Source organism: Stomoxys calcitrans, chromosome 5 (assembly GCF_963082655.1).
Source record: "Stomoxys calcitrans chromosome 5, idStoCalc2.1, whole genome shotgun sequence".
NCBI lineage: Eukaryota > Metazoa > Arthropoda > Insecta > Diptera > Muscidae > Stomoxys > Stomoxys calcitrans.
In genome coordinates, this window is record NC_081556.1 from 36,291,911 (window position 1) to 36,316,221 (window position 24,311).

The window sequence follows — 24,311 nt, forward strand, 5'->3', positions numbered from 1 at the left end:
TGTTACCCGATTCTCTCGAAATTTGGCAGGAAGGATTTTCTTATGACTTCCGACATTACCGGTGATTTTTATAGAAATCGGTTCAGATTTGGATATAGCTCACACATATATATATATATATATCGCCCGATTTTCACTCCTTGGGCCACTGTAAGCGCATTTATTGACCAATCTTGCCAAAATTTTGCACAACTCTTTCCTCGACGACTACCACAATGTGTGAGAAGTTTGGTCGAAATCGGTTCAGATTTAGATATAGCTCCCATATATATGTTCGTCCGATTTTGAGAAATATTGCAATAAAGAGCTCATTTGTTAACTGATTCTCTCGAAATTTGGCTGGAAAGGTTTTCTTATGACTGTCGACATAACTGGTGAATTTCATAGAAATCGTCTCAGATCTAGATATAGCTGTCGTATATCTATATCGCTCGATTTTCACCAATCTTGGCAAAATTTGTACAACGTTTTTTTCGACGACTACCACAATATCTGAGAAGTTTACTCGCAATCGGTTACGATTTAGATATAGCAAATTATCCAAAATCGTCAGATTTTGTATAATTTGCAAAAGTGTTGTCATTTGTCAACCGTAGTTATAACAGTTTGAATATATTTGCGGGAAATTTGCTATTGTTTAATAACCCATCTGAAACATCCGCCGAGGTCCATCAAAATTGCTTCACAATTGGATATAGCTCCCACATTGTACTTATAGTGTAGGTGTAGGGTATTGTCCAGTCGGCACCGCCCGAAGTTCACCCATCCTTACTAGTTTATTTCAATTTTTGGCCCCAACAGTAAAAAAATATCAATTCAATTTTTTATTACTTACCCAAGCTTAAGGTTGCCAAAGAATCATAGGCCAACTCAATGCCAGTATGTGCTGAAATTTCCGCTTGAATTGGTTCCCCAAGTAAAACATCCACATCTGACGGCCGTTGAGATATGAAATGGCCCAGAAAAACAAACAAAGAAAGAAACGAAAAGAAGAGAGGAGAACAAAACACAGATGCATGATGATAGATAGCATTTACACCACGAAAGACGCTCATCTACGGTACATGGACCATCACAAGCAGTAAACACCATAATGCCAATATCGGCTATAAAACACACCCAGAAAACTTTGTAGCTCCTGGTGATGGCCACAATATTACCATGTATATGGCTTGTAATAAAAAATAAAATAAAAATAATAAAGTTATAAAAGTTTTAAAATAGTTTTTTTTTCAAGGGGATTTTTTGACCAGGGCTGCCAAGGTTTAAACAAAATTAAATAGAAACTTGTTTTCATCTATTTTGTTAAATAATATGGACAAAATTTCCCTTGAATATGAAATTTTGTGTAGATTTCCCTTTGGTATGAAAGAATGGGAAAATTTTTCCATAGAAATAAAATTTTGACATAATATAGCAAGAAATGAAATTTCTACAAAATTTCCCATGGAAATGATATTTTGATGATATTACACTTGGAAATTAAATTTTGATAAAATTTCCTATAGAAATGAATATTTGATCAATTTCTTTCAGAGATGACATTTAGCCAAAATTTCCTATAGAAATAAAATTTTGACAAAATCCCCATACAACACAATTTTGACAATAAATTCCGTTCCCTCATGTTGATGCATTTCCCTTTAGCAAAGATTTTATGTAAACATTTTCTTTATGATAAAATTTTTTTTTTATACTCCTACCCTCCAGTATAGGCCTCCGTAGCGCAGAGGTTAGCATGTCCGCCTATGACGCTGAACGCCTGGGTTCGTATTCTGGCGAGACCACCAGAAAAATGGTCAGCAGCGGTTTTCACCTCCTAATGGTGGCAACATTTGTGAGGTAAAAACTTTTCTCCTAAGAGGTGTCGCACTGCGGCACTCCATTCGGACTCGGAGGTCCCTTATCATTGAGCTTAAACTTGAATTGGACTGCTCTCATTGATATGTGAGAAGTTTGCCCCTGTTCCCTAATGCAATGTTCATGGGCAAAATTTGCATTTACACCCTCCAGCATAGGAAGGGGGTATACTTATTTCGTCATTCCGTTTATAACACCTCGAAATATTGATCTGAGACCCAACAAAGAATATAAAATCTTGATCGTCTTAGGTAAGGTTAGGTTGAAAAGAGGGTGCAGATATTAATCCGCTCTATGCCACTGTGGACATACACCTATGCCAATAATCGGCTTGTTGTACGCTCTAAATACAAAAACAGTAACCTCGAAAAAGAAAATCTAATTAAGGAATTCCGTGCTGCTTACAAAATCCTTAATTGTTTTTCATGCCACTCCCCTAAGTTGGTTCATATCTGGTACAGTGTCCCCACCTAAGTGCTGGTATCTGTTAGACGCGAAAGCCGAGCAATGCTCCAACGTCTCATCATCTTTCCCGCATGCCCTACATTTGCTATCACTTGCCGCACCGATTTTACACAAGTGAGCTCGACCGAAAGGCTTCTGGTTAACCAAGTTTATTGACGGCAGTTCTCAGGCCTTTACCGCCAAATCATCGTCTTGACATTCCAAGTCGATTTAACCATGTTTGTCCGTCCGTCTGTCGAAAGTATGCTAACTTTCGAAGGAATGAAGAGATTTTGTACAAATACTTCCCATTGGAGTAGGTCGGTTAAGATTGTAATTGGGCCATATCGGTCCATGTTTTCATATAGCTGCCATATAAACTGAAGCTTGGATGTAGAATACTTGGGCCTCCAGACGACGCAATTCTTATCAGATTTAGCTGAAATTCCAACAACTGTGCTTAGTATGATCCAAATCGGTTCATAACCTGATATAACTGCCATAGCAACCGATAACAGATCTTGACTTTTTGAGCCTCTAGAGGACGCAGTTCTTATCCGATTTGGATAAAATTTCGCATGAGGTGTTTCGATTTCCAATAACTGTACCAAATAGGGTCTGAAGCGATTCATAGCCTGATATAGCAAACATATAAGCCTCTAGAGGGAGCAAGTCGTATCCGATATGATGTACAACGACTTCTCCTATAGCCTTGAATAAACGTGCCAAATATGGTCTGAATCGGTCCATAACCTGATATAGCTGTCATATAAACCGATATTTCGATTTTATTTATTGAGCCTCTGTGGAGGCTGAAAGTTTGTTAAAATTTTGCACAGTGACTACTACTATGGTCTCCAACATCCATACCAATTATGGTCCGAATCAATTTTTATACCCTACACCACTACTGTGGTACAGGGTTCAAATTAAGATATGGCTCCCGTATATATATAGGTATATCACCCGATTTAAATTTAGATATGGTTCCCGTATGTATATAGGTATATCAACCGATTTTAATTTCTGGAGCCGTTATCAACGCATTTCTAAAAAGATTTTTACTAAATGCCTTTTACCTTGCCTTTTTTCTAAGATTTTTATTATGTGTACCGAATCGGTTCAGATTAAGATATAGCTCTTGTATACATTTTTGCCCGATTCTGACAAATATTGGAATAATTTGGTCATGACTTCCAACAGCTGCGCCAAGTACAGCCCAAATCGGTCTATAACCTGATATGGCTTCCATATAAATCGATCTTCCGATTATAATTCTTGAGTTTCTATAGGGCGTAATTCTTATCCGATTCGGCTGAAACTGTGCATAGTGACATCCTCTATGAGCTCTTACATAAGTGTCAAATATGGTTTGAATCGGTCCAAAACCTGATATAGCTCCCAAATAAACTGATCTTCTGAAACCCTTAGAGGGCGTAATTCTTATCCAAGTCGGAATCTTTTCACAGTGACATCTCCTATGTTCAGTGTTCTAACGCAGGTGTCAAATATAGTCTGAATCTGTCTTTAACCTGATATAGCTTTCATACAAACCGATCTTCCGATTGTACTTCTTGAACCTCTAAACGGCGTAGTTCTTTTCCAATTCGGCTGAAACTTTGCACAGCGACATCCCCTGTAAGCTCTAACACACGTGTTCTGAATCATATAAACCGATCTCCCGATTGTATTACTTGAACACCTAGTGGGCGTAATTCCTATCCGATTTGGCAGAAAATTTGCACAATGACTTCAGCTATGGTCTCCAACTTCTAACCCAAGTATGATCCGGTTTGGTCCATAACCTGGTATAGCTCCAAAAGCAGAGCTACCCATTATCCTTTGTCATACCCACCACCGAGGGATGGTGGGTATGACAAATATCCATGTTTGACCCCATTGAGTATATAAAGGGTGATTTTTTAAAAGCAATCGGAAAGTTCTTCAAACAAAAAATTCAGAAAAATGCACGAAATCTTTATTTAAGTCGACAGTACGGTCCATATACGGTCCGTGACTACGCCCCAAATTGTCCATCCGCTTAGTTCAATTTTGGCATACTCTTTCCAACATTTCAGCCGGTATCTCACGACTAAGTGCTCCAATATTGTCTCCCAATGCGTCTATTGAGCGGGCTTGTCTGTATAGACATGAGTTTTAACATAGCTCCCAAAAAAAATGGTACGATGGCAGCCAATTGACCGGTCTCGGGACCGTGAAATAAAATGTTTACCAAACTCGTCCCTGAATAAGTTCATTGTTACGCGTGCGTTGTGGCATGTGGCTCCGTCTTGTTGAAATCACATGTCATGCAAGTCAAGCTCTTGCATTTTGCGCAGAAAAAAGTTGGATATCATCTAACGGTATCGCTCACCATTCACAATTCACGTTACGATTCGCATCATATTTGAAGAAGTACGTTCCAATGATGGCACCAACCCATAAACCGCATAAAACTGTGACGTTTTTTGGATGCATTGGTAGCTCTTGCAATGGTTCTGGCTGAACTTTACTTCAAAATTCTGCTTATTAAAGCACCCATTGAGCCAAAACTGCTCTTTGTTTATAAAATTGAAGATGAACGCGACGAACTTTCTTAACAGAGAATGCATTTTGATAATGACATTCAATTCGGAGTGGCAAGGAAGCACAACAGAGATGAGATGACTTATGCAGTCATCGAACTCGGCTGTGCATCTGGTAGGATTCCACCAGATCGTCGGTCCCAGGTGAGGTATTTGGTAAACGATTGGATTCTCGAAATCTTAAGGGAGTCCACCCCTGCGAATTATGAGCTGCAAGGATAGAGGGGACATCTTAACGCTGCGCTTTGCGTCAGAGGAATGTATTGATATCGTTAAAAAGTTTATTGGAAGTATCAACACTCCCTGGGGCGCAAACCTCGACCTTGTGAGAGAGATGGACATCCCTCAGCTCACAAAGGTGATGGTCTCCATTAAGGATGTGGGTGGCGGAATCGCGACGGAACGCATGATGGAAGTCTTAAACAAGCAAAACCAAGATTTGGTCATGGAGAAATGGCAGGGTTTCCACAGGAAGGAGAAGGAGGAAGGAACTTTCCTTGTGGTTGACATTAATCAAGTCTCCGTGACAAGTTTGGCGAAGACTAAAGGCATGGTGTATTACGGGGCCACGTCAGTTTTTTCAAGATTGGGAAGACAAGGATAGGTAAATATCCTCATATTGAGTCATCAGGCGGTGCAGTGGGGGGACACTCAACAACGCCTAAAGAACAGGTTGCTGAGTGAATGAGGGGGGATTTGAAGCCGTCTGCTATGCAGAAGATGTTATAATACTTCTAAGGGGTAAGGATCCGAACCTGTTATGAAGAAGGCTCTATAGGGTCTTGCATATGGCATATGACTGGTTTTGACCCAGAGGTCTCAATATTAACCAAAGAAGACTGAAATATGCCTGTTCACGAGGAAGACGATGGTGGGCCAATTTAACGCACCACGTTTCCTCAAGACGATATCGTTATCTGCCAAGGTCAAATACTTAGGTGTGATCTTGAACAGGAAACTGAATGGGAAGTGTCACATTTGGGAGCATACTGAGAAGGATCACAGTTGTTGGGCACTATGTAGACGGGCCGTAGGCTCGAAATGGGTCCTGAATCCGAGGATAGTCCACTGGCTCTACAGGAGAGTGATTGGACCAATACTTACTTACTTCTCAATAGTTTGGTGGACTGCTATAGAGAAAAAGTGCAACGTTAGGACCATACAAAAAGTTCAGAGAATATGTTGTCTTGGCATAGGCGGAGCGATGAGGGCCACGCCGCCTAGGGAACTGGAGACTATTCTTGATATCCGACCCATTGATATACAGATTAAGTGTGAGGTAGTCACTGCGGCTATGAGACTTAAGGCGATGGGATAATGGATTGAGGATGGGAGCAGTTCATATTATCGCTGTATAGGAAGGAAGGGAAAAGGTTTCCAATCGGATCCCTGAGACGACATTTGAGGTCGATTAGGAAACACTGTTGCCAGCGGCACAGTCTTGGACTGACGGAATCCTAGTATTGCCGTCCGGAAGATCATGTTACACGGATGGATCAAAGCTATGGGACAGAGTGGGCCTGGGGGTCTACATTGAGAATCCAGGGACTGAGGTCTGTTGTAGACTGCCTGACCATTATACTGTCCTACAGACGGAAATCCGGGCGATCACGGAATGCGTTAGGTGGTTTGGTGCTAACGCGAGGACGTCGAGTGTGAACCTCTTTACGGACAGTAAAATGGTCATAATAAGCAACAACCAGGACAGTAAGCTCACGAACAGTCTTACAGTGTAAGAAGGATGCCTTCTCTGAGAATGGCAAAATCCGCATGGTTTGGGTGACGAGCCATAACGGATTAAGGGGAAATGAAAGGGCGGACGATTTGGCAGTGAAGGCCAGAGGACTGCCGCCAATAAACATGGTTCACCCAAAGACAACGCAGTCCAAGTTAAGGGGTTGGGCGACAAAAGCACATGTAATACTGTGGAACAGCGAAACAGTCGATAGGACGGCGAAAATGCTTTGGGGTGATCCGGACCGTAAGAGGACGAGGCTATTAATGGAAAGAAGTAAGAAGGAGGTCAGTATAGCTATCTCAAAATAGTGCTATATTTGAAAATTGTCCAAGTTTCTTAGCTTAAAGTTTTTATAATATGTCAACTCTGTCGCTTTCACTCCTTTTTTTTTTCTTTGCAACTTTCTTACCTTCCAAATCTTTGACAACTTTTTCCACGGACACATGAAAACCATTATCAAGTTTATGCTTTATTTGTAAATGGGTGTCCTTTAGAAATACCTCCATGTCATGCACTGTGGACTTGATCATTTCGGGAGTCATTTCCACGGTGCTGGCCAAACGGCTGTTGGCATAAAAAATACACAAATCACTGAGGCTGTAATAAAAGTAAACCAAGAAGAAAACAAAATCTTTAAAGCAGATCATCAACAGCAAGTTAAATGGAATTGTTGTCAAGGGAGCAACAAGCAGTCGACCATGGTTTTAAAACCAGCTTACCTTAAGAATATGAAAACTATCCATAATGTGGTTATGGAGGCATTTTTACGACATTGCAGACTCTCCTCCAGGGACTCATTTGTCATGGCAGCATTTCGGGCAAATTCCTCATCATCGCCTGGTCTACGGCTGCAGCAGCACCAACAGCAGGAAGCCAATATGGGTACCAAAGCCAAGATCACAAATATGCTCATCAAAGCTATAAAGCCGGATTCGACTTTTATGGCCTTTCATTGCAAGTTGCACCAAAAAAAAAAAAATCCCCAAAAGAAAGAAACATATATAGGAACACCCGTAAAATGGTATACCAACTACAAAAGTACCTACATTTGTGATAAACTCATATATGGTGAAATTCGAGTGTAGTAACTGCCTAACTTGACCTAGATTAAAATATAATTTTGTTAAATATTTTTAAAATCTTGTATTAAATGGCCGAACTTACCTAAGGGCAATTCATCGGGTGTTATCACTCCCAAAAATTGACTTATAAGACTGAAAATCATGGACCCACTACTTATGTCCATACCCGGTATGGTATAGGAATAATATGTCCCCGTTGTGGTGGCTACTGTGGGCAGTGTTTCATTGTTGTAGGCCATTTTAAAGTTCTGTAAATAAAAATGAAGAGGTTTAAAGTTTTTTATAAAAAGGTTTTGGTAAGTCCATTGTGTTCGCCCTGGAAGAAGTTAGAAGAGAAAAGAGGACGGAGCAACACAGATAGAGATACTCTAGAGGCTAAAAACCATATTTGGCACAGTTGTTGGAAGTCACAACAAAACATGGCATTCAAAATTTCAACTAAATCGGATAAGAATTGCTCCCTCTAGAGGCTCAAAAAGTCAAGACCCCAAATCGGGTTATATGTTAGCTATGTTAGGTTATGAACCGATTTGAACCATATTTAGCACAGTTGTTGGAAGTCATAGCGAAAAACGTCGTGCAAAATTTCATTCCAATCGGATAAGAATTGCGCCCTGTAGTGGCTGAAGAAGTCAAGTTCCAAGATCGGTTTATATGGCAGCTGTATCAAAACATGGACCGATATGGCCCATTTGCAATCAAAACCGACCAACACTAATAAAAAGTATTCGTGAAAAATTTCAAACGACTTGTTCGAGAGTTAGTGTGCTTTCGACAAAATGCCATGCAATTTCGAGGAGACAGAATGACGAAATTGGTACACCCCCATCTTATGATGGAGGGTATAAAAATAAAACTAGCAAGAAAATCTCACCGGTGAGATAATGGCCTAGTCAGCCTATTCAAGCCTCTACAGAAATTCAGAATGACGAGAGGACTAAGTGCCTGAAGGGAATCCAGGAGCGAAAAGAGATAGGGTGAAAAAAAAGTGACAAAAATGTGTTCGACCGTCTCCTTGTCATCGCACATCCTGCAGAAATCGTCTCTCAGAGTCGCCTAACACAACTTACTGTCCCCAACTTCGGCGACATCGGACAATAAACTCGCCTTTTATGGGCCTAAAACCTTAAATCGAGAAATCGATCTATATGGCAGCTATATCCGAATCTAAAACGATCTGGGCCAAATTACAGATAGATATTGAGGGGCCTAACACAACTCACTGTTCCAAATTTTGGTGACATCGGACAATAAATGCGCCTTTTATGGACCTAAAACCTTAAATCCAGAGATTGGTCTATATGGCAGCTATATCCGAATCTGGACCGATCGGGGCCAAATTGAAAAAGGTTGTCGAGTAGCCTAACACAACTCGCTGTTCCAAATTTCGGTGACATCGGACAATAGATGCGCCTTTTATGGACCTAAAACCTTAAATCGAGAGATCGGTCTATATGGCAGCTATATCCGAATCTGGACCGATGGGGCCCAAATTGAAAAAGGATGTCGAGTAGCCTAACGCATCTCACTATCTTAAATTTCGGCAAAGTTGGACAATAAATGCGCCTTCTTTGGGTCCAAAACCTTAAATAGGGACATCGGTCTATATGACAGCTATATCCAAATCTAAACCGATCTGGAACAAATTCAAATGGAATGTCGATGTACTTAACACAACTCACTGTTTCGAATTTCAGCGAAATCGGACAATAAATGCGCCTTCTTTGGGCCCATAACCTTAAATTGAGACATCGGTCTATATGGCAGCTGTATCCAAATCTGAACTGATCTGGGACATATTCAAATGGAATGTCGAACGACCTTACTCAACTCAATATCTGATATTTCGGTGAAATCGGACAATAAATGCGCCTTTTATGGGCCCAAGACCTTAAATCAAGAGTTCAATATATATGGCAGCTATATTCGAATCTAGACCGATCGAGACCAAATTGAAGAAGCCTACCACAACTCACTGTCTCAAATTTCAGCAAAATCGGATAATAAATGTGGCTTTTATGGGGCTATGACCTTAAATCGGCAGATAGGTCTATAATGGGTCTATATCAAGATATGGTCCGATATAGCCTATCTTCGAACTTAACCTTAACTTAACCCCGGAAACAAAGGATGACTTGTTTGCGCCTCATAGCCGCACTGAGGACGACACCTTCTGATGCGCTGAATTTAATGCTACCTCTAATACCTCTGGACATTGTGGCTAGGCAAATTGCTGCGACCACTGCCGTGAGACTAAAGTAACTTTCTCTTTGGTCTTGTGGCTCTGTTATCCTTGATACTAAGTCCTATGTTCCAGGCAGTGTGGTTTTCGCCCTGCCTGAACTACTTTTTGATAAAAAGTACTGTACCACAATTCCTCACAGAACCGATTGGAACTACGATAACCCTGGACATGGAAATTAATAGACTTCTATACGGATGGTTCCAAACTAAATGACCAGATGGACTTTGGGGTGTACTCCAAAGTTCTAGAACTGGTCATAACGAAATGGGTACCAGACCACTGCAGTGTGTATCAAGCGGAGATCCCTGCAATTAAGAAAGTGGTGGAACGGCTAAGATATAATGACATCACGACTATTGGCCTTAATCTCTTCTCAGACAGCCAGGCAGCCATTTAATCCCTGGATGACGAATTTCTGAACACAAAAACCGCCCTCGACTGTCACAGATCTCTCAACGTGATGACTGAGTATTTTAATATTCACCTGTTCTGGGTGCCGGGCCACAGAGATATCCTAGGGAATTGTCAAGCGGACGACCTTGCGAGACTAGGAACTACCCTAGACATTCCAGGGATATTGGAATCTGTGGGTATAACTCTAGCAACATGTAGGCTAAGTTTTCAGGGCCGGTTCATTGCCCGGTATAGCTCCCATAAAAACCGATTTCGGATTCTACCGATCGTTTCGCTGTTCCACAGGATTGCATGCGCATGCGTCGCCCACACCCTTTACTCGATCTGCATCGACCCGAAAGGCTTCGGGTTAACCAAGTTTATTGATGGCAGTCCTCTGGCCTTCACCTCCAAATCGTCTGTCCTTTTATTTCCACTTACTCCGCTATGGCCCGGCACTCACACGATGCGGATTTTGCCATTCTCAGAGAAGGCTTTAATATCCTTCTGACACTGCAAGACTGTTTGTGAGCTCACCGTCGTGGTTGTTATTGCCCTTGTGGCAATTTTACTGTCGGTAAATATGTTCACACTCGACGTCCTCGCGTTAGCACCACACCACCTCACACATTCCGTGATCGCCCGGATCTCCGCCTGCTGGAACGTACAATGGTCAGGCAGTCTAAAACAGATCTTAGTCCCTGGGTTCTGAATGTAAACCCCCAAGCCCACTCTGTTCCCTAGCTTTAACACTATCCGTGTAACACAATCTTCCAGATGGCAATACTAGGGTTCCGTCAATCCAAGACTGTGCCATTTGCAACAGTGCGACGCACTCGACCTCAAGTGTCATCTCAGGTATACGATCGGAAACCACTTCCCTTCCTTCCAGGTTTCCTATCGATGCCTCGAATATACCGCGATGGTATGATCTGCTCCCATCATCAATCCATTCTCTTATCGCATTAAGTCTCATAGCCGCAGTGGCTGCCTCACACTTAATCTGTATGTGTATGGGTCGGATATCTAGACTAGTCTCCAGTGCCCCAGTGTGCGTGGTTCTCATCGCTCCACGTATGGCAAGACAACATGTTCTCCGAACCTGTTGTATGGTCCTTATGTTGCACTATTTCTCCATAGCAGTCCACCAAACTACTGAGGCGTAAGTAAGTGTAGGTATTATCACACTCCTGCAGAGCTAGTGGACTTTCCTAGGATTCAGACACCATTTCGAGCCCACGGCCCGTCTACATAGTGCCCAACATCTGTGAGGGTTTTCGGTACGCTGCTGAATGTGACACTTCCAATTCAGTTTTCTGTCCAAGATCACACCTAAATATTTGACCTTGTCAGATATGGAAATCATTTCGTTGAGGTAACGTGGTGCATCAAATTGGCCCACCTTCGTGAATAGGCATTTTTCTGTATTCTCTGGGTTAACATTGAGACCTCCGGATCTAGCCCAGTCATATGCAAGACACTTTTGGCCTTTCTGCATAGCTGGTTCGGGTCCTAACCTCTTAGAAGCATTATAACATAGTCTGCGTAGCAGACGGGTTCAAATCCCTCCTCAGTCAACATCCGTAATAGGTCATTTATGGTGGTCACCCATAGGAGTGGCGATAAAATGCACCCTGTGGCGTGCCCTGTGCCACTTTCTGCCTTATATTTATGCCATGCGACACACAATTTATCCACCTGTTTCTTAGCATATTGTTTAACCAGTCTCTAAGGACTGGGTCCAGCCGGTACTGTTCTAAGGATCCCTTGACACGTCACGGGATAGCTGTCAGCACCACACAGAACGGAACATTGAAGTCCGATCTGTATGGTGTTCATTGCTATCACGAGAAGCTTGGCTGCGAGTTACCGGGCGCGTCCATAGGTTTTGGATAATGGATTGTTACATACGGAGTAGTTGCAATGGCAGTCGCGAACAATCAGCGGTATCGAGCGGAGAGTCTTAGTGAGAGGTCAGGCGCCACCGGCTCTTGCACAAATACTGAGTGCCTATGATGCTCGATATGACAAGATGAGTTATTGGCGCTTTTAAATTACCAATGGATACACGATTCCGCGCCGATCGGTGGTTTGGACCGGAACGAGCCGCTCACCTACAGGAGCTTAAAGAGGATCGCCACCTTCACATGAAAAACCTTCCCTTGACATAGGCATGCTGTTTGTATTTGAACAGTTCGCTGGATGTCCTACTCCTTGTCATGGAGTTCACAATGTGTTCCATGGTTTCGAGTAGAAAGGACGCATGGCCTTCGGTGTCGCATAACTTGCCTTGCAGGGCTTGGGTAGAAATACCACCCTTGCCTCCAGGATTTCGGAGTATATGCAAGTCCCAGACACGCTGTGTAAATATTGGCCAGGTGGGGATCCAGATAGTCTCCCTCTTTCTGTAGTACAGGCATTACTAATTTTCATCAGGTCCGGGTTACTTAAATGGTTTGAAGCCTCTCAAGGCTTCCTTGACCATAAATTTCTGATTATCCCAGGATTCCGGTGTCTCCGAGAGTCCCTTCGTATCTTGTGGAAAATGCTTTTTCATCAAAAGCCTCAACATGCCCTCAGTTGACACTGCTCTCACTCCCATGTCGTCTACTAAAGTTTCAGTTTGGACATGGGTTTTTGAAAGAAACTTTTATATCTTGGCGGCGTCATTAACGCTATCGACCTGTTCGCAGAAAAGCTTCCAGGTGGCAAGTTTTGCCGCTCTGCTAATCTTATTGTATTCCTTGAGCCGTGTGTAATACACATCCCAATAAACTTCTGCCTTTTTACGACGTGCTCTGTTAAATAGTCTGTGGACCTCATCCAGGGTTTTTCTTGGGCTGATTTCCCTTCCCGTACAGTACAGTCGTAATCCTGTTGACATTTTCGTCGCTGCTTGGACAATATAAATTATCTTGCCCAAGTCTTCTTCTCAATAGTCTTCCGAATTTTGTCCAGTTGGTTTTCAATTTATTCCGGAAGCTTATCGGATTCGGCGCTGGCCGTGCTATTTTAAACCTAATATAGCGATGGTCAGAGAAAGAGTGTTCCATGGAGACCCTTCAATTCTGAACCTCATCGATCAGATTTTCCGAATATATTGTCGCATGTAAACCTCCTCCCTAATCCTATTAACAAAGGTAGTGGTGTTACCAATATTAAGTGTTATTAGGTCGTTAGTATTCAAGAACTCTGCCAGGGCTTGGCTCCGCTTATTAGTGTTGGTACTACCCCACGAAATGTGGTGAGAGTTTGCATCGCACCCTATTAGCACCTCGTTTCCTGTCTGTTTTGCTTTCCTCACCAGCCGTTGCAGCTCCGACGTGGGTGGCGGTGTCGGAAAGTCGAAAGGCAGATAAGCTGATGCCAAGTATGCTCCACCGTCTGACTGCCCCACCACTGTTCCATCCGACGTTGACAACTCTGGGAAAAATATATAATTAAAATTTTTATGACAAATAACGCAGGTCCTCGGCCGAGTAGCAGTGTTAGCATAGAATAATTGGCAGTTAATATGGTTTAGTCTAGAAACTTTGTTCCGGGTCGTCCATCGGTCCATAATTAAGGCCATATGAATCTTGCCCTTGTTGATTTTGTCCATCAGAGTGTATCACCGCAATCATTGGTCCTCCAGTAGATGGACGTCTTGGGAGTTGGTGAAGATCTCTTCGTCTGCTCCCTGTTCTATAGACTGCGTTGACTTTCCTGTCACTGAACTGCCTGATGTCATCGTATTAGGTTCTTTGCCTAGTCTAGTCTTCCGACTTTTTATAAAGTCGTCGGGTCCCTGTTCGTTAAGCTTTATTGGGTTTCCATTCCCTGTACTGCCTGATGTTTCAATATCAGGATCTTTGCCTATCTTAGCCTTCCAAATCTTAAGTAAATGGGCTTCTTGGGAGTAGGTGATGGTACCATCATCGGCTCCCTGTTCTTTAGGTTGCATTGAGACTCCGGTCGCTGCGCTGCCTAAAGTTTCAATGTTAGGATCTTTACATATCCCAGTATTCCGAATCTTTAAGTAGGTGATGGGTCCGTTTTCGGATTCCTGTTTGTTGGGCTGTGTTGGGTCTCTCGCCACTGCACTGCATGATACTCTTTCGAAATATTGAGAGATGCCGTCGGGTTCCTGTTTGTTAGGCTGTGTTGTGTCTCTCGCCACTGCACTGCATGATTCTCTTTCCAATATTGAGAGATGCCGGGATTGTCTCGTTGTCGGCTCCCTGTTTGTTGGGCGGTGTTGAGTCACCTGCCACTGCACGGCCTGATGTCGCAGAACGAAAATTTCTTCCCAATCTTGAAAAAGACAGAATGGTCTTAATCGTTTCATAAACTGATATAGCTCCCATATAAACCGATCACCCGATTATCCTTCTTGAGCCTTTAAAAAGCGCAATTCTTATCCAAGTTTGCTAAACTTTTACACAATGACTTTCACTTTGTTTGCACTTCACTTTTGCACTTAACTCCCGTCTGAAACCAAGGAATTACATCTTTTCCCTTTTGGTGTTGTTGTATGAGATGCTTAACCTCTTAAGAGTTAATGTATACATATTTGGTACCAAACATTAGACTTTAGTTTTTTGAATATTGGTTAGGGTGGGCCTGGAAGTCTACATTGAGCATCCAGGCATTGAAATCTGTTTCCGACTGTCTGACCATAACACAGTTCTGCAGATTGAGATCCTGGAGATTACGGAATACATGAGGTGATGTAGTGTGGTGTTAACGCATGTAGGACCTCCAATGTGAACATTTTTATGGACAGTTAGGTGTTGTGGCCATTTGGGCCACTGTACATCATCACAGTTTGATTAAGTGAATCTGAATACGAAATGTCACAATAAACCCTAACCAAAGCTGTTAAACATTGAAAAAATGTTTAACTCAATTAAAATTTCCTTAAAATGACAGTCGATTTATTTCAATATTGTGATTTGGGGTCTACGAATGGTCAATCGTTCGTATCAAATGACAGCATAATTTAAGCTGCAGAGCAATTGAAGTCTAGTTGGACAAGTGGTGTGTGTGTTGATTGTTTATAACAACCATAAAATGACATTTGGCAGTATGGCCTTTGCCTAAAAGGGTGAAATAAATGTTCACAAATAAAAAAAATACTTAAATTTCCAAATGACCAAACCTCATCAAAAAAACTTTTCGAATTCAATTATTAAATTTGAGTTTGTTTTTCCACTGACCAAATGGTCAGTTTTAATGCTAAATGCAATGAAGGTTTTTGGTGGTCATCAGAACATACAATCGGGATATGCCAAAAATATCCCGCTGTACAACATGTCCTTGTTCATGCGGTGGCTGTTTTATTCAAATTTGTGGTTCGTACTTATGGATGCTCCAATTGTAGTTGTGGCCAATGCTAATGCTATCTGCCACCAGCAAATTGAATGAAATGAACAATTTTATGCTGTTTATTTTCAGCTTCAGCGACATCACTTAGCAATTAGTAAATTTAATTGAATATTTTTGAGCTGAAGTAGAATGAATAGCAGAAATTCTAAATTGTTGCGATTAGTAGAGTAGAAAACTAATGAGCGGATTTTGGAGCATTTACAGAAGAGATTGAAGGTTCAATTGTATCAGCATGCCATATATAAACCTGTGGGATCTAAAAGTCATTTTCATTGTAAAAACACAAAAACCTTGACAAACTTAAGCGAAAGACTATGGTCCTATTAGACGGACGTTTTTTTATACCAAAGACTCTAGTGAGGTTATTAGAAACATATCTTAGCGCAAAGATCTCTGGAGATCTTGTGTCTCGGTAACAGCTTGGGGAGCTCCCAATGGTCGTTATGACATCAACCTTAAGTTAACTGTATGAAGTAAAGAAGGAAAATCTTCCAAGTAAGTCGGAAAATCTTCCAACTCGAGTAGATTGTAAAGCACACATCTAAATTTGAACAGGGCTCTTTAGTAGATTCAGATGTGTGCTTTACAATCTACTCTAGTTTGGATGGATGTAAACCACCACGATCCACGTGACATCGTCCGCTGATGGTATTTCTCGGTCGAAATTGAAATCACGATACGCATAGCCAGTCAAATACTTCTAACAACAAAACACTTTTGCTGACCTTTATATGTTTTTTGCAAGGTAAGTTATGCGACACAAAACGCCTACAGACCTAAAAGCCTTACGTCCTTTCTACCATGGAACGTATTGTGGACACCATGATAAAGAGTAGGACAACCAGCGAACTGCTCAAATACAACCATCATGCCTATGTCAAGAGAAGGTCGGTGGAGACTGCCGAGCATGAGGTTGTGCACAAAAGAGCAGAATCGATACCAAGATGTACACATTGTCGATTTGCATTGACATCGTGGGGCGTTTAATAATGTGCGGACAGACACATTAATCCAATCCTTACAGCAGTACCGGGTGAACCCGGTCCTAAGAGACTGGATAAACCATATGCTTAGGAACGGGTGGATAAATTGAGTGTCCCATGGCATAAATGTAAGGGGAGAAAGTGGTACAAGGCACGCCACAGGGGGCCATTTTATCGCCACTCCTATGGGTGACCACCATAAATGACCTATTACGGATGCTGACTGAGGAGGAATTTGAGTCCGTCTGCTACGCAGACTATGTTATAATACTTCGAAGGGGTAAGCCACTCCTAAAAGTTAACACCCTAAATGACCTATTACGGATGCTAATTAAGGTGGGATTTGAATCCGTCTGCTACACAGACGATGTTATAATACTTCTAAGTGGTAATGATTCGTACCAGCTATGTAGAAGGGCCGAAAGTGTCTTGCATATCGTATATGACTGGGCTAGACCCAGAGGTCTCAATGTTGACCCAGAGAAGACTGAAATATGCCTGTTCACGAGAAAGATGAAGGTGGGCCAATTTGAAACACCACGTTTCCTCAATCAAACGATTTCAACGTCTGACAAGGTCAAATACTTGGGAGTGATCTTGGATGGACAACTGAATTGGAAGTGTCACATCCAGGAGCGTACTGAGAAGGCTCACAGATGTTGGGCACTATATATGTAGACGGGTAGTAGGCTCGAAATGGTTCCTGAATCCGAGGATAGTCCACTGGCTCTACAGGAGCGTGATAAGACCAATACTTACTTACGCCTCAGTCGTTTGGTAGACTGCTGGAGAAAAAGTGCAACGTTAGGACCACAAATTAGATGAATTGTGTGTCCCATAACATCAATATAAGGGAGAAAGTGGTACAAGGCACGTCACAGGGGCATTTTAACGCCACTCCTATGGGTGACCACCATAATGTTAACCCAAAAAAGACTGAAATATGCCTGTTCACGAGGAAGATGAAGGTGGGCCAATTTGACGCACCACGTTTCCTCAATAAAACGATTTTAATGTCTGACAAGGTCAATTACATGGGAGTGATCTTGAGCAGGGAAATGAATTGGAAGTGTCACATTCTTTAACGTACTGAGAAGGTTCACAGATGTTGGGCAATGTGTAGACAGGCAGTAGGCTCGAAATGAGGCCTGAATCCAAGCTATGGAGAAAAAGTACAACGTTTAGACCATAAATTGTGTGTCCCATGACATCAATATAAGGGAGAAAATGGCACAGGGCACGTCACAGGGGGTCATTTTATCGCCACTCCTATGGGTGACCACCATAAATGACCTATTACAGATGCTGGCTGCGAAGGGATTTGAACCCGTCTGCTACTCAGACGATGTTATAATACTTCTAAGAGATAAGGATCCAAACGAGCTACGCAGAAGGTCCGAAAGGGTCTTGCATATGCCATATGACTGTGCTAGACCCAAAGGTCTCAATGTTAATCCAGAGAAGACTGAAATATGCCTGTTCACGAGGAAGACGAAGGTGGGCCAATTTGAAACACCATGTTTCCCCAATAAAACGATTTTGATGTCTGACAAGGTCAAATACATGGGGGTGATCTTGGATTTGAAACTGAATTGGGAGTTTCACATTCAGGAGCGTACTGAGAAGGTTCAGAGATGTTGGGCATTATGTAGGGGACGTAAGCTCGAGATGGGGCCTGAATCCTTGGATAGTCCACTGGCTCTACAGGAGCGTGATTAGACCAATACTTAGTTACGCCTCAGTAGTTTGGTGGACTGCTATGGAGAAAAAGTGCAACATAAGGACCAGGGCGGTTTTTGTGTTCAGAAACACGTTCTACAGGTATTAAATGGCTGCCTGTCTGTCTGAGAAGATATTTATGCCCATTTTTTGTTTTGAGATTAAATCTTAGCCATTCCACCACGTCCTTAATTGCATGGTCGGGTAACCTTTTCGATATGTTCCAGTTCCAGATCTTTAAAGTGCAACCAAAGGCCACCTGGTCGTCTAGTTTAGAACCATCCGTATAGAAGTCTAAGTAACTTCTATTATCAGGGATATCGTAGTTCAAATCGGTTGTATCGAGAATAGCGGTACAGTACTTTATATTAAAAAGCGGTTCAGTTAGGGTATAATCCACAGTGCACAAGACATTGTAACACGAATAACACAGTGTCCGTAGCCGCCTCATAACCAAAGAGAAAGCTCCCTTAACCTCACGGCATTGGTCGCTGCAATTTGGTTAGCCACAATGCCCAGAGGCATAAGATGTAGCATTAAATTAAGTGCATCAGATGGTCGTCCTCAACGCGGCTATGATGCACAAACAATCCTTCATTTGGATCCGGTTGAATATTGAACCATAGGTGGACTCTTGAAGTGCCGTCCACCAGATCAAAATACCATATAGCATTATAGGTCTGACAAGGAGAATAATGCAACTTGAGGACTATACAACAGGTTCAGAGAACATCTTGTCTTGGCATAGCCGGAGCGATGAAGACCACGCCCACTAATGCACTGGAGACTTTTCTAGATATCCGACCTATTGATATATACATTAAGTGTGAGGCAGCCACTGAGGCTATGAGACATAAGGCGATGGGAGAACGGATTAGGGATGGGAGCAGCTCATACCATCGCGGTATAAACGAGGCGACGATAGGAAATCTGCAAGAAAGGGAAGAGGTTTCCGATCGGATACCTGAGATAAACCTTGAGGTCGAGTGAGAAGCACTGCTGCCAGCGGCACAGTCTTGGATTGACGGCCTCGTCAGACTGCTATGCCACCAAAAGCTTACATGCTTCCACCTACCCACTAATTAGTGAGCAGTGCAATGGTAGAAGCATGTATTTGTCATCTGGAATATCATGTTACGTGGATGGATAAAAGCTAGAGGACAGTGTGGGCCTGTGAGTCTACATTGAGAACCCAAGGACTGAGATCTGTTTTAGACTGCCTGACCATAATACGGTCCTGCGGGCGGAGATCAGGGCGATCACGGAATGCCTGAGGCGGTGTGGTGTTAACGCGAAGACTTCGAGTGTGAACATCTTTCCGGACAGTAAAATTGCCTTAGGGTCAATAACATCCAGGAGGGTAAGGTCAGGCACACTCTTGCAGTGTAAGAAGGAGATTAACGCCTTCTCTGAAGATGGCAAAATCCGCATCGTTTGGGTGCCGGGCCATAACGGAGTAAGGGGGAATGAAAGGTCGAACGATTTGGCAGTGAAGGCCTGAGAACTGCCGTCAATAAACTTGTTTATACCAAAGCCTTTCGGGTCGACGCAGTCCAACTTAAGAGCGTGGGAGATTAATGCGCATGCAACCCTGTGGAACAGTGAAACGGTCGGTAGGACGGCGAAAAACCTATGGGGTTATCCAAATCGTGAGAAGACGAGGCTATTACCGAAATGAAGTAAAAATGAGGCCAGTAAAGCTTTTGGTATCATAACGGGACACATAGGACTACGAGCTCACTTATGTAAAATTGGTGCGGCCAGTGATAGCATGTGTAGGGCATGCGAGGAAGGTGATGAGACGTTGGATCATTTCCTATGTCATTGCCCACCTTTCGCTTCTAACAGATACCGGCACTTAAGTGGGGACACCACACCAGACAAGAACCAACTTAGGGGAGTTGTATGCAAAACAATTAAGAAATTTGTAAGTAGCACAGAATTCCAAATTTAAATTTTTTTTCGATATTACTTTTTTAGTTTTTAGAGCGCACAACAAGCCGTTTGCTGGCTTAGGAGTATGTCCATAGTGGCATGGGTCAATTAATATCTGCACCCTCTCTGCATCCTTACCAAACCTACACACTTATCAATATTACCACAGAACCGCATACATGAGGACTTTACTATGAGCCAATTGTCTGGGGAGGTCGTTTGCGTATTCAGAAAATAATAGAACTCTATTATCAAACCATGTGGCACTCCGTTGGGCAATGATAATGGCTTCGATTTTCTATTTCCAATGCACACGGATTGCAGCCTATTACTAACGTAGGGAATTTCACAGCCGTTTTGCTGAAATTAAAAGAAAAACTCTGGAGCTTGGTACATAGATTCAGATGATTGACAGAATCGAAGGCTTTGGAATGGGCAAGAAGTATCAGAAAAGCAACCCTATTTTCATCTTTCTCACTTCTTATGGATTCTGAAACTTTAGGCAAAGCACTGATGCAACTGTGATCTGCTCGAAACACACTCTGCGTATCAGACAGCAGAGATGCCCGGTTGAGATATTCAGACATTTGTTGGTGCACAATTTTTTCAAATACTTTTAAGAGGTAACAAAGAAAGGAAATCGCCGGGATTCAGTACCAGATTTAGGGATAGGAATTATATTGGTTTGTTTCCAAATGGTTAGTTAAGTACTAGAAATCGGAATGGAATTAGAAAGGTATGTAAAGCAAGGAAGAAGGTGGGGAAGAATTATGCGAATAAATTTTGAGTCTATACTATCTAGGTCCACAGCATTAGACTTAGGTTAGGTTAGATTAGGTTGAAAAGAGGGTGCAGATATTAATCCGCCCCATGCCACTATGGGCATACACCTAAACCAGTAATCGGCTTGTTGTGCGCTGTTTGTGACCTTACCGTCCTGGTTGTTATTGCCCTTATGGCAATTTTACTGTCGTTAAAGAAGTTCACACCCGGCATCCTCGTGTTAGTACCACACCACTTAACGCATTCCGTGATCGCCCGGATGTCCGCCTGCAGGATCGTATTATAGTCAGGCAGTCTAAAACAGAACTCAGTCACTGGGTTCTCAATGTAAACCCCCAGGCCCACTCTGTACTCTATGTAACATGATCTTCCAGATGGTAATACTAGGGTTCCATCAATCCAAGACTGTGCCGATGGCAGCAGTGCCTCGCACTTGACCTCTATGTTCATCTCAGGTATCCGATCGGAAACCTCTTCCCTTCTTTCTAGGTTTTCTATCGTCGCCTTGATTGTACCGCGTTGGTATGAGCTGCTCCCATACTCATTCCATTCTCCCATCTTCTTAAGTCTCATAGCCGCAGTGGCTGCCTCACACTTAATCTGTATGCCAATGGGTCGGATATCTAGAATAGTCTCCAGTGCCCTACCGGGCGTGGTCCTCTTCGCTCCGCCTACATGTTCTCTGAACCTGTTGTATGGTCCTTATGTTGCACTTTTTCTCCATAGCAGTCCATCAAACTACTGAGGCGTAAGTAAGTATAGGTATTATCACGCTTCTGTAGGGCCAGTGGACTATTCTCGGATTCAGGCCCTATTTCGAGTCTGTGGCTTGCCTACAAAGTGCCCAACATCTGTGAGCCTTCTCAGTACGCTCCTGAATGTGACGTAGTGTCATAATTCAGTTTCCTGTCCAAGATCACACCTAAGTATTTGACCTTGTCAGATATCAAACCAATTTAACGTGGTGCGTTAAATGTAAGCCAGTTTAACGTCTTCCTCGTGAACAGGCATATTTTAGACTTCTCTGGGTTAACTTTGAGACTTCTGGGTCAAGTCCTGTCATATGCCATATGCAAGACCCTTTTGGCCTTTCTGCATAGCTCGTTCGGATCCTTAGCCTTTAGAAGTATTATAACATCGTCTGCGTAGCACACGGGTTCAAATCCCTCCTCAGTCAGCATCCGTAATAGGTCATTTATGGTGGTCACCCATAGGAGTGGCGATAAAATGAACCCCTGTGACGTGCCTTGTACCACTTTCTCCCTTATATTTATGCCATGGGACACCTAAGTATTTGACCTTGTCAGATATCGAAATCGTCTTATTGAGGAAATGTGGTGCGTTAAATTGGCCTACCTTCGTCTTCCTCGTGAACAGGCATATTTCAGTCTTCTCTGGGTTAACATTGAGACTTCTGGGTCTAGTCCAGTCATATGCCATATGCATGACCCTTTCGGCCCTTCTGCATAGCTCGTTCGGATCCTTAGCCTTTAGAAGTATCATAACATCGTCTGCGTAGCACAAGGGTTCAAATCACTCCTCAGTCAGCATCCGTAATAGGTCATTTATGGTGGTCACCCATATGAACCCTTGTGACGTGCCTTGTACCACTTTCTCCCTTATATTTATGCCATGGGACACACAATTTAACCACCTGTTCCTTAGCATATGGTTTATCCAGTCTCTAAGGACCGGGTTCACATGGTACTGGTCTAAGGATTGGATTAATTTGTTGGTCCGCACATTGTTAAAAGCCGCCTCGATGTCAAAGCATACCGCCAGTGTGTACGTCTTGGCATCGAAGGATTCTTCTACTTTATGCACAACATCGTGCAGGGCAGTCTCCACCGACCTTCCCTTGACATAGGCATGCTGTTTGTATTTGACCAGTTCGCTGGATGTCCTACTCTTTATCATGGTGTCCACAATACGTTCCATGGGTTTGAGTATAAAGGCCTGTAGGCCTATGGTGTCACATAACTTGCCTTGCCGGGCTTGAGTATAAACACCACCCTTGCCTCCTGCCAGGCTTTCGGAGTATATGCAAGTCGTAGGCACGCTGTGAAAATGTTGGCCAGACGAGGCGCCAGATAGTCTGCCTTTTTCTATAGCAACGGCAGAAGTATTCCATCAGGTCCGGGTGACTTAAATGGTTTGGAGCTCCTCAATGATTCCTTCACCATAAATTCCGTTATTATATACCTTCGTCAACGTCCAACGTTCAAAGTCATTATTCCAAGACTCCGGTGTCTCCGTGAGTCACTTCGTATCCTGTGGAAAATGGGGTTTCATCAAAAGCCTCAACATGCCCTCAGTTGTCACTGCTCTCACTCCCATGTCGTCTACTAAAGTTTCAGTTTGGACATGGGTTTTTGAAAGAAACTTTTATATCTTGGCGGCGTCATTAACGCTATCGACCTGTTCGTAGAAAAGCTTCCAGGAGGCACGTTTTGCCGCTCTGGTAATCTTATTGTATTCCTTGAGCTGTATGTAATGCAAATCCCAATAAACTTCCGCAATTAAAAAGCATTAGACATAGTCATTGAAAAACTTTTCATTGCTGACACACCAAAATTCAAAACTATTATCCTTATTCATGTTATCGCTATTAGCAAGAAAGGATATGTCTGTCTGTATGGTGGGAATATCGATAAAACACTCATTAAGTTCTTCTATATCTCCATGGTGTGTAAAATAGACCTAGATTTCCCAACTCCAATCTCATATATGACTTTCCATAAGCATTTTGTTTCTGCTGCAGAACTGAATTTCGATGAATAATATTCAAGTTTTGCTCCTTTGATCGTCCTATTAACTATTCTTCTTGCAGTACGAAATTCATCATGAAGCTCAGGAGTTCTGAAACGCTGCCATTTAGAGTATGAAAGGTCTCTCTCTCTCTCTAATGAAATTTGAATTCTAGGACTAAACCAAGGTTTGATATTCGAACTGATATTTTATCTCTTACAAGGACAATTGCATCGTTAAGTTTAGTTTTTTACAGGATCATGTAACAATTATCCTGTAAAAAAACTAGTCTGTCAATCAACAGTGATAAGTGTGTAGATTTCGCTCCAATTCACCTGACATATGTATCCTATCACGCAAGACTGTTCTATTCATGTCGTTCTGTCTATTCGTTCGTCCATCTGTCTGTGGAATTCATAATAATGGTCG

The 24,311-nt window shown here is 42.5% G+C and overlaps 1 protein-coding gene across 2 annotated transcripts in view; it reads right to left on the reverse strand.

The window, feature by feature from the left end:
* Positions 1 to 24,311, reverse strand: part of LOC106092939 (prominin-2) — an 82,702-nt gene that overhangs the window by 40,971 nt on the left and 17,420 nt on the right. For both annotated transcript variants that reach the window (XM_059369474.1, XM_059369473.1), the window contains exons 2-6: positions 7,792 to 7,957; positions 7,674 to 7,729; positions 7,347 to 7,573; positions 7,037 to 7,224; positions 836 to 931 (exon numbers count right to left, since the gene is read on the reverse strand). In XM_059369474.1, coding sequence (XP_059225457.1) covers positions 836 to 931; positions 7,037 to 7,224; positions 7,347 to 7,573; positions 7,674 to 7,729; positions 7,792 to 7,948 — 724 coding nt within the window. In that variant the 5' untranslated portion in view covers positions 7,949 to 7,957. The remainder of the gene's footprint in view (positions 1 to 835; positions 932 to 7,036; positions 7,225 to 7,346; positions 7,574 to 7,673; positions 7,730 to 7,791; positions 7,958 to 24,311) is intronic.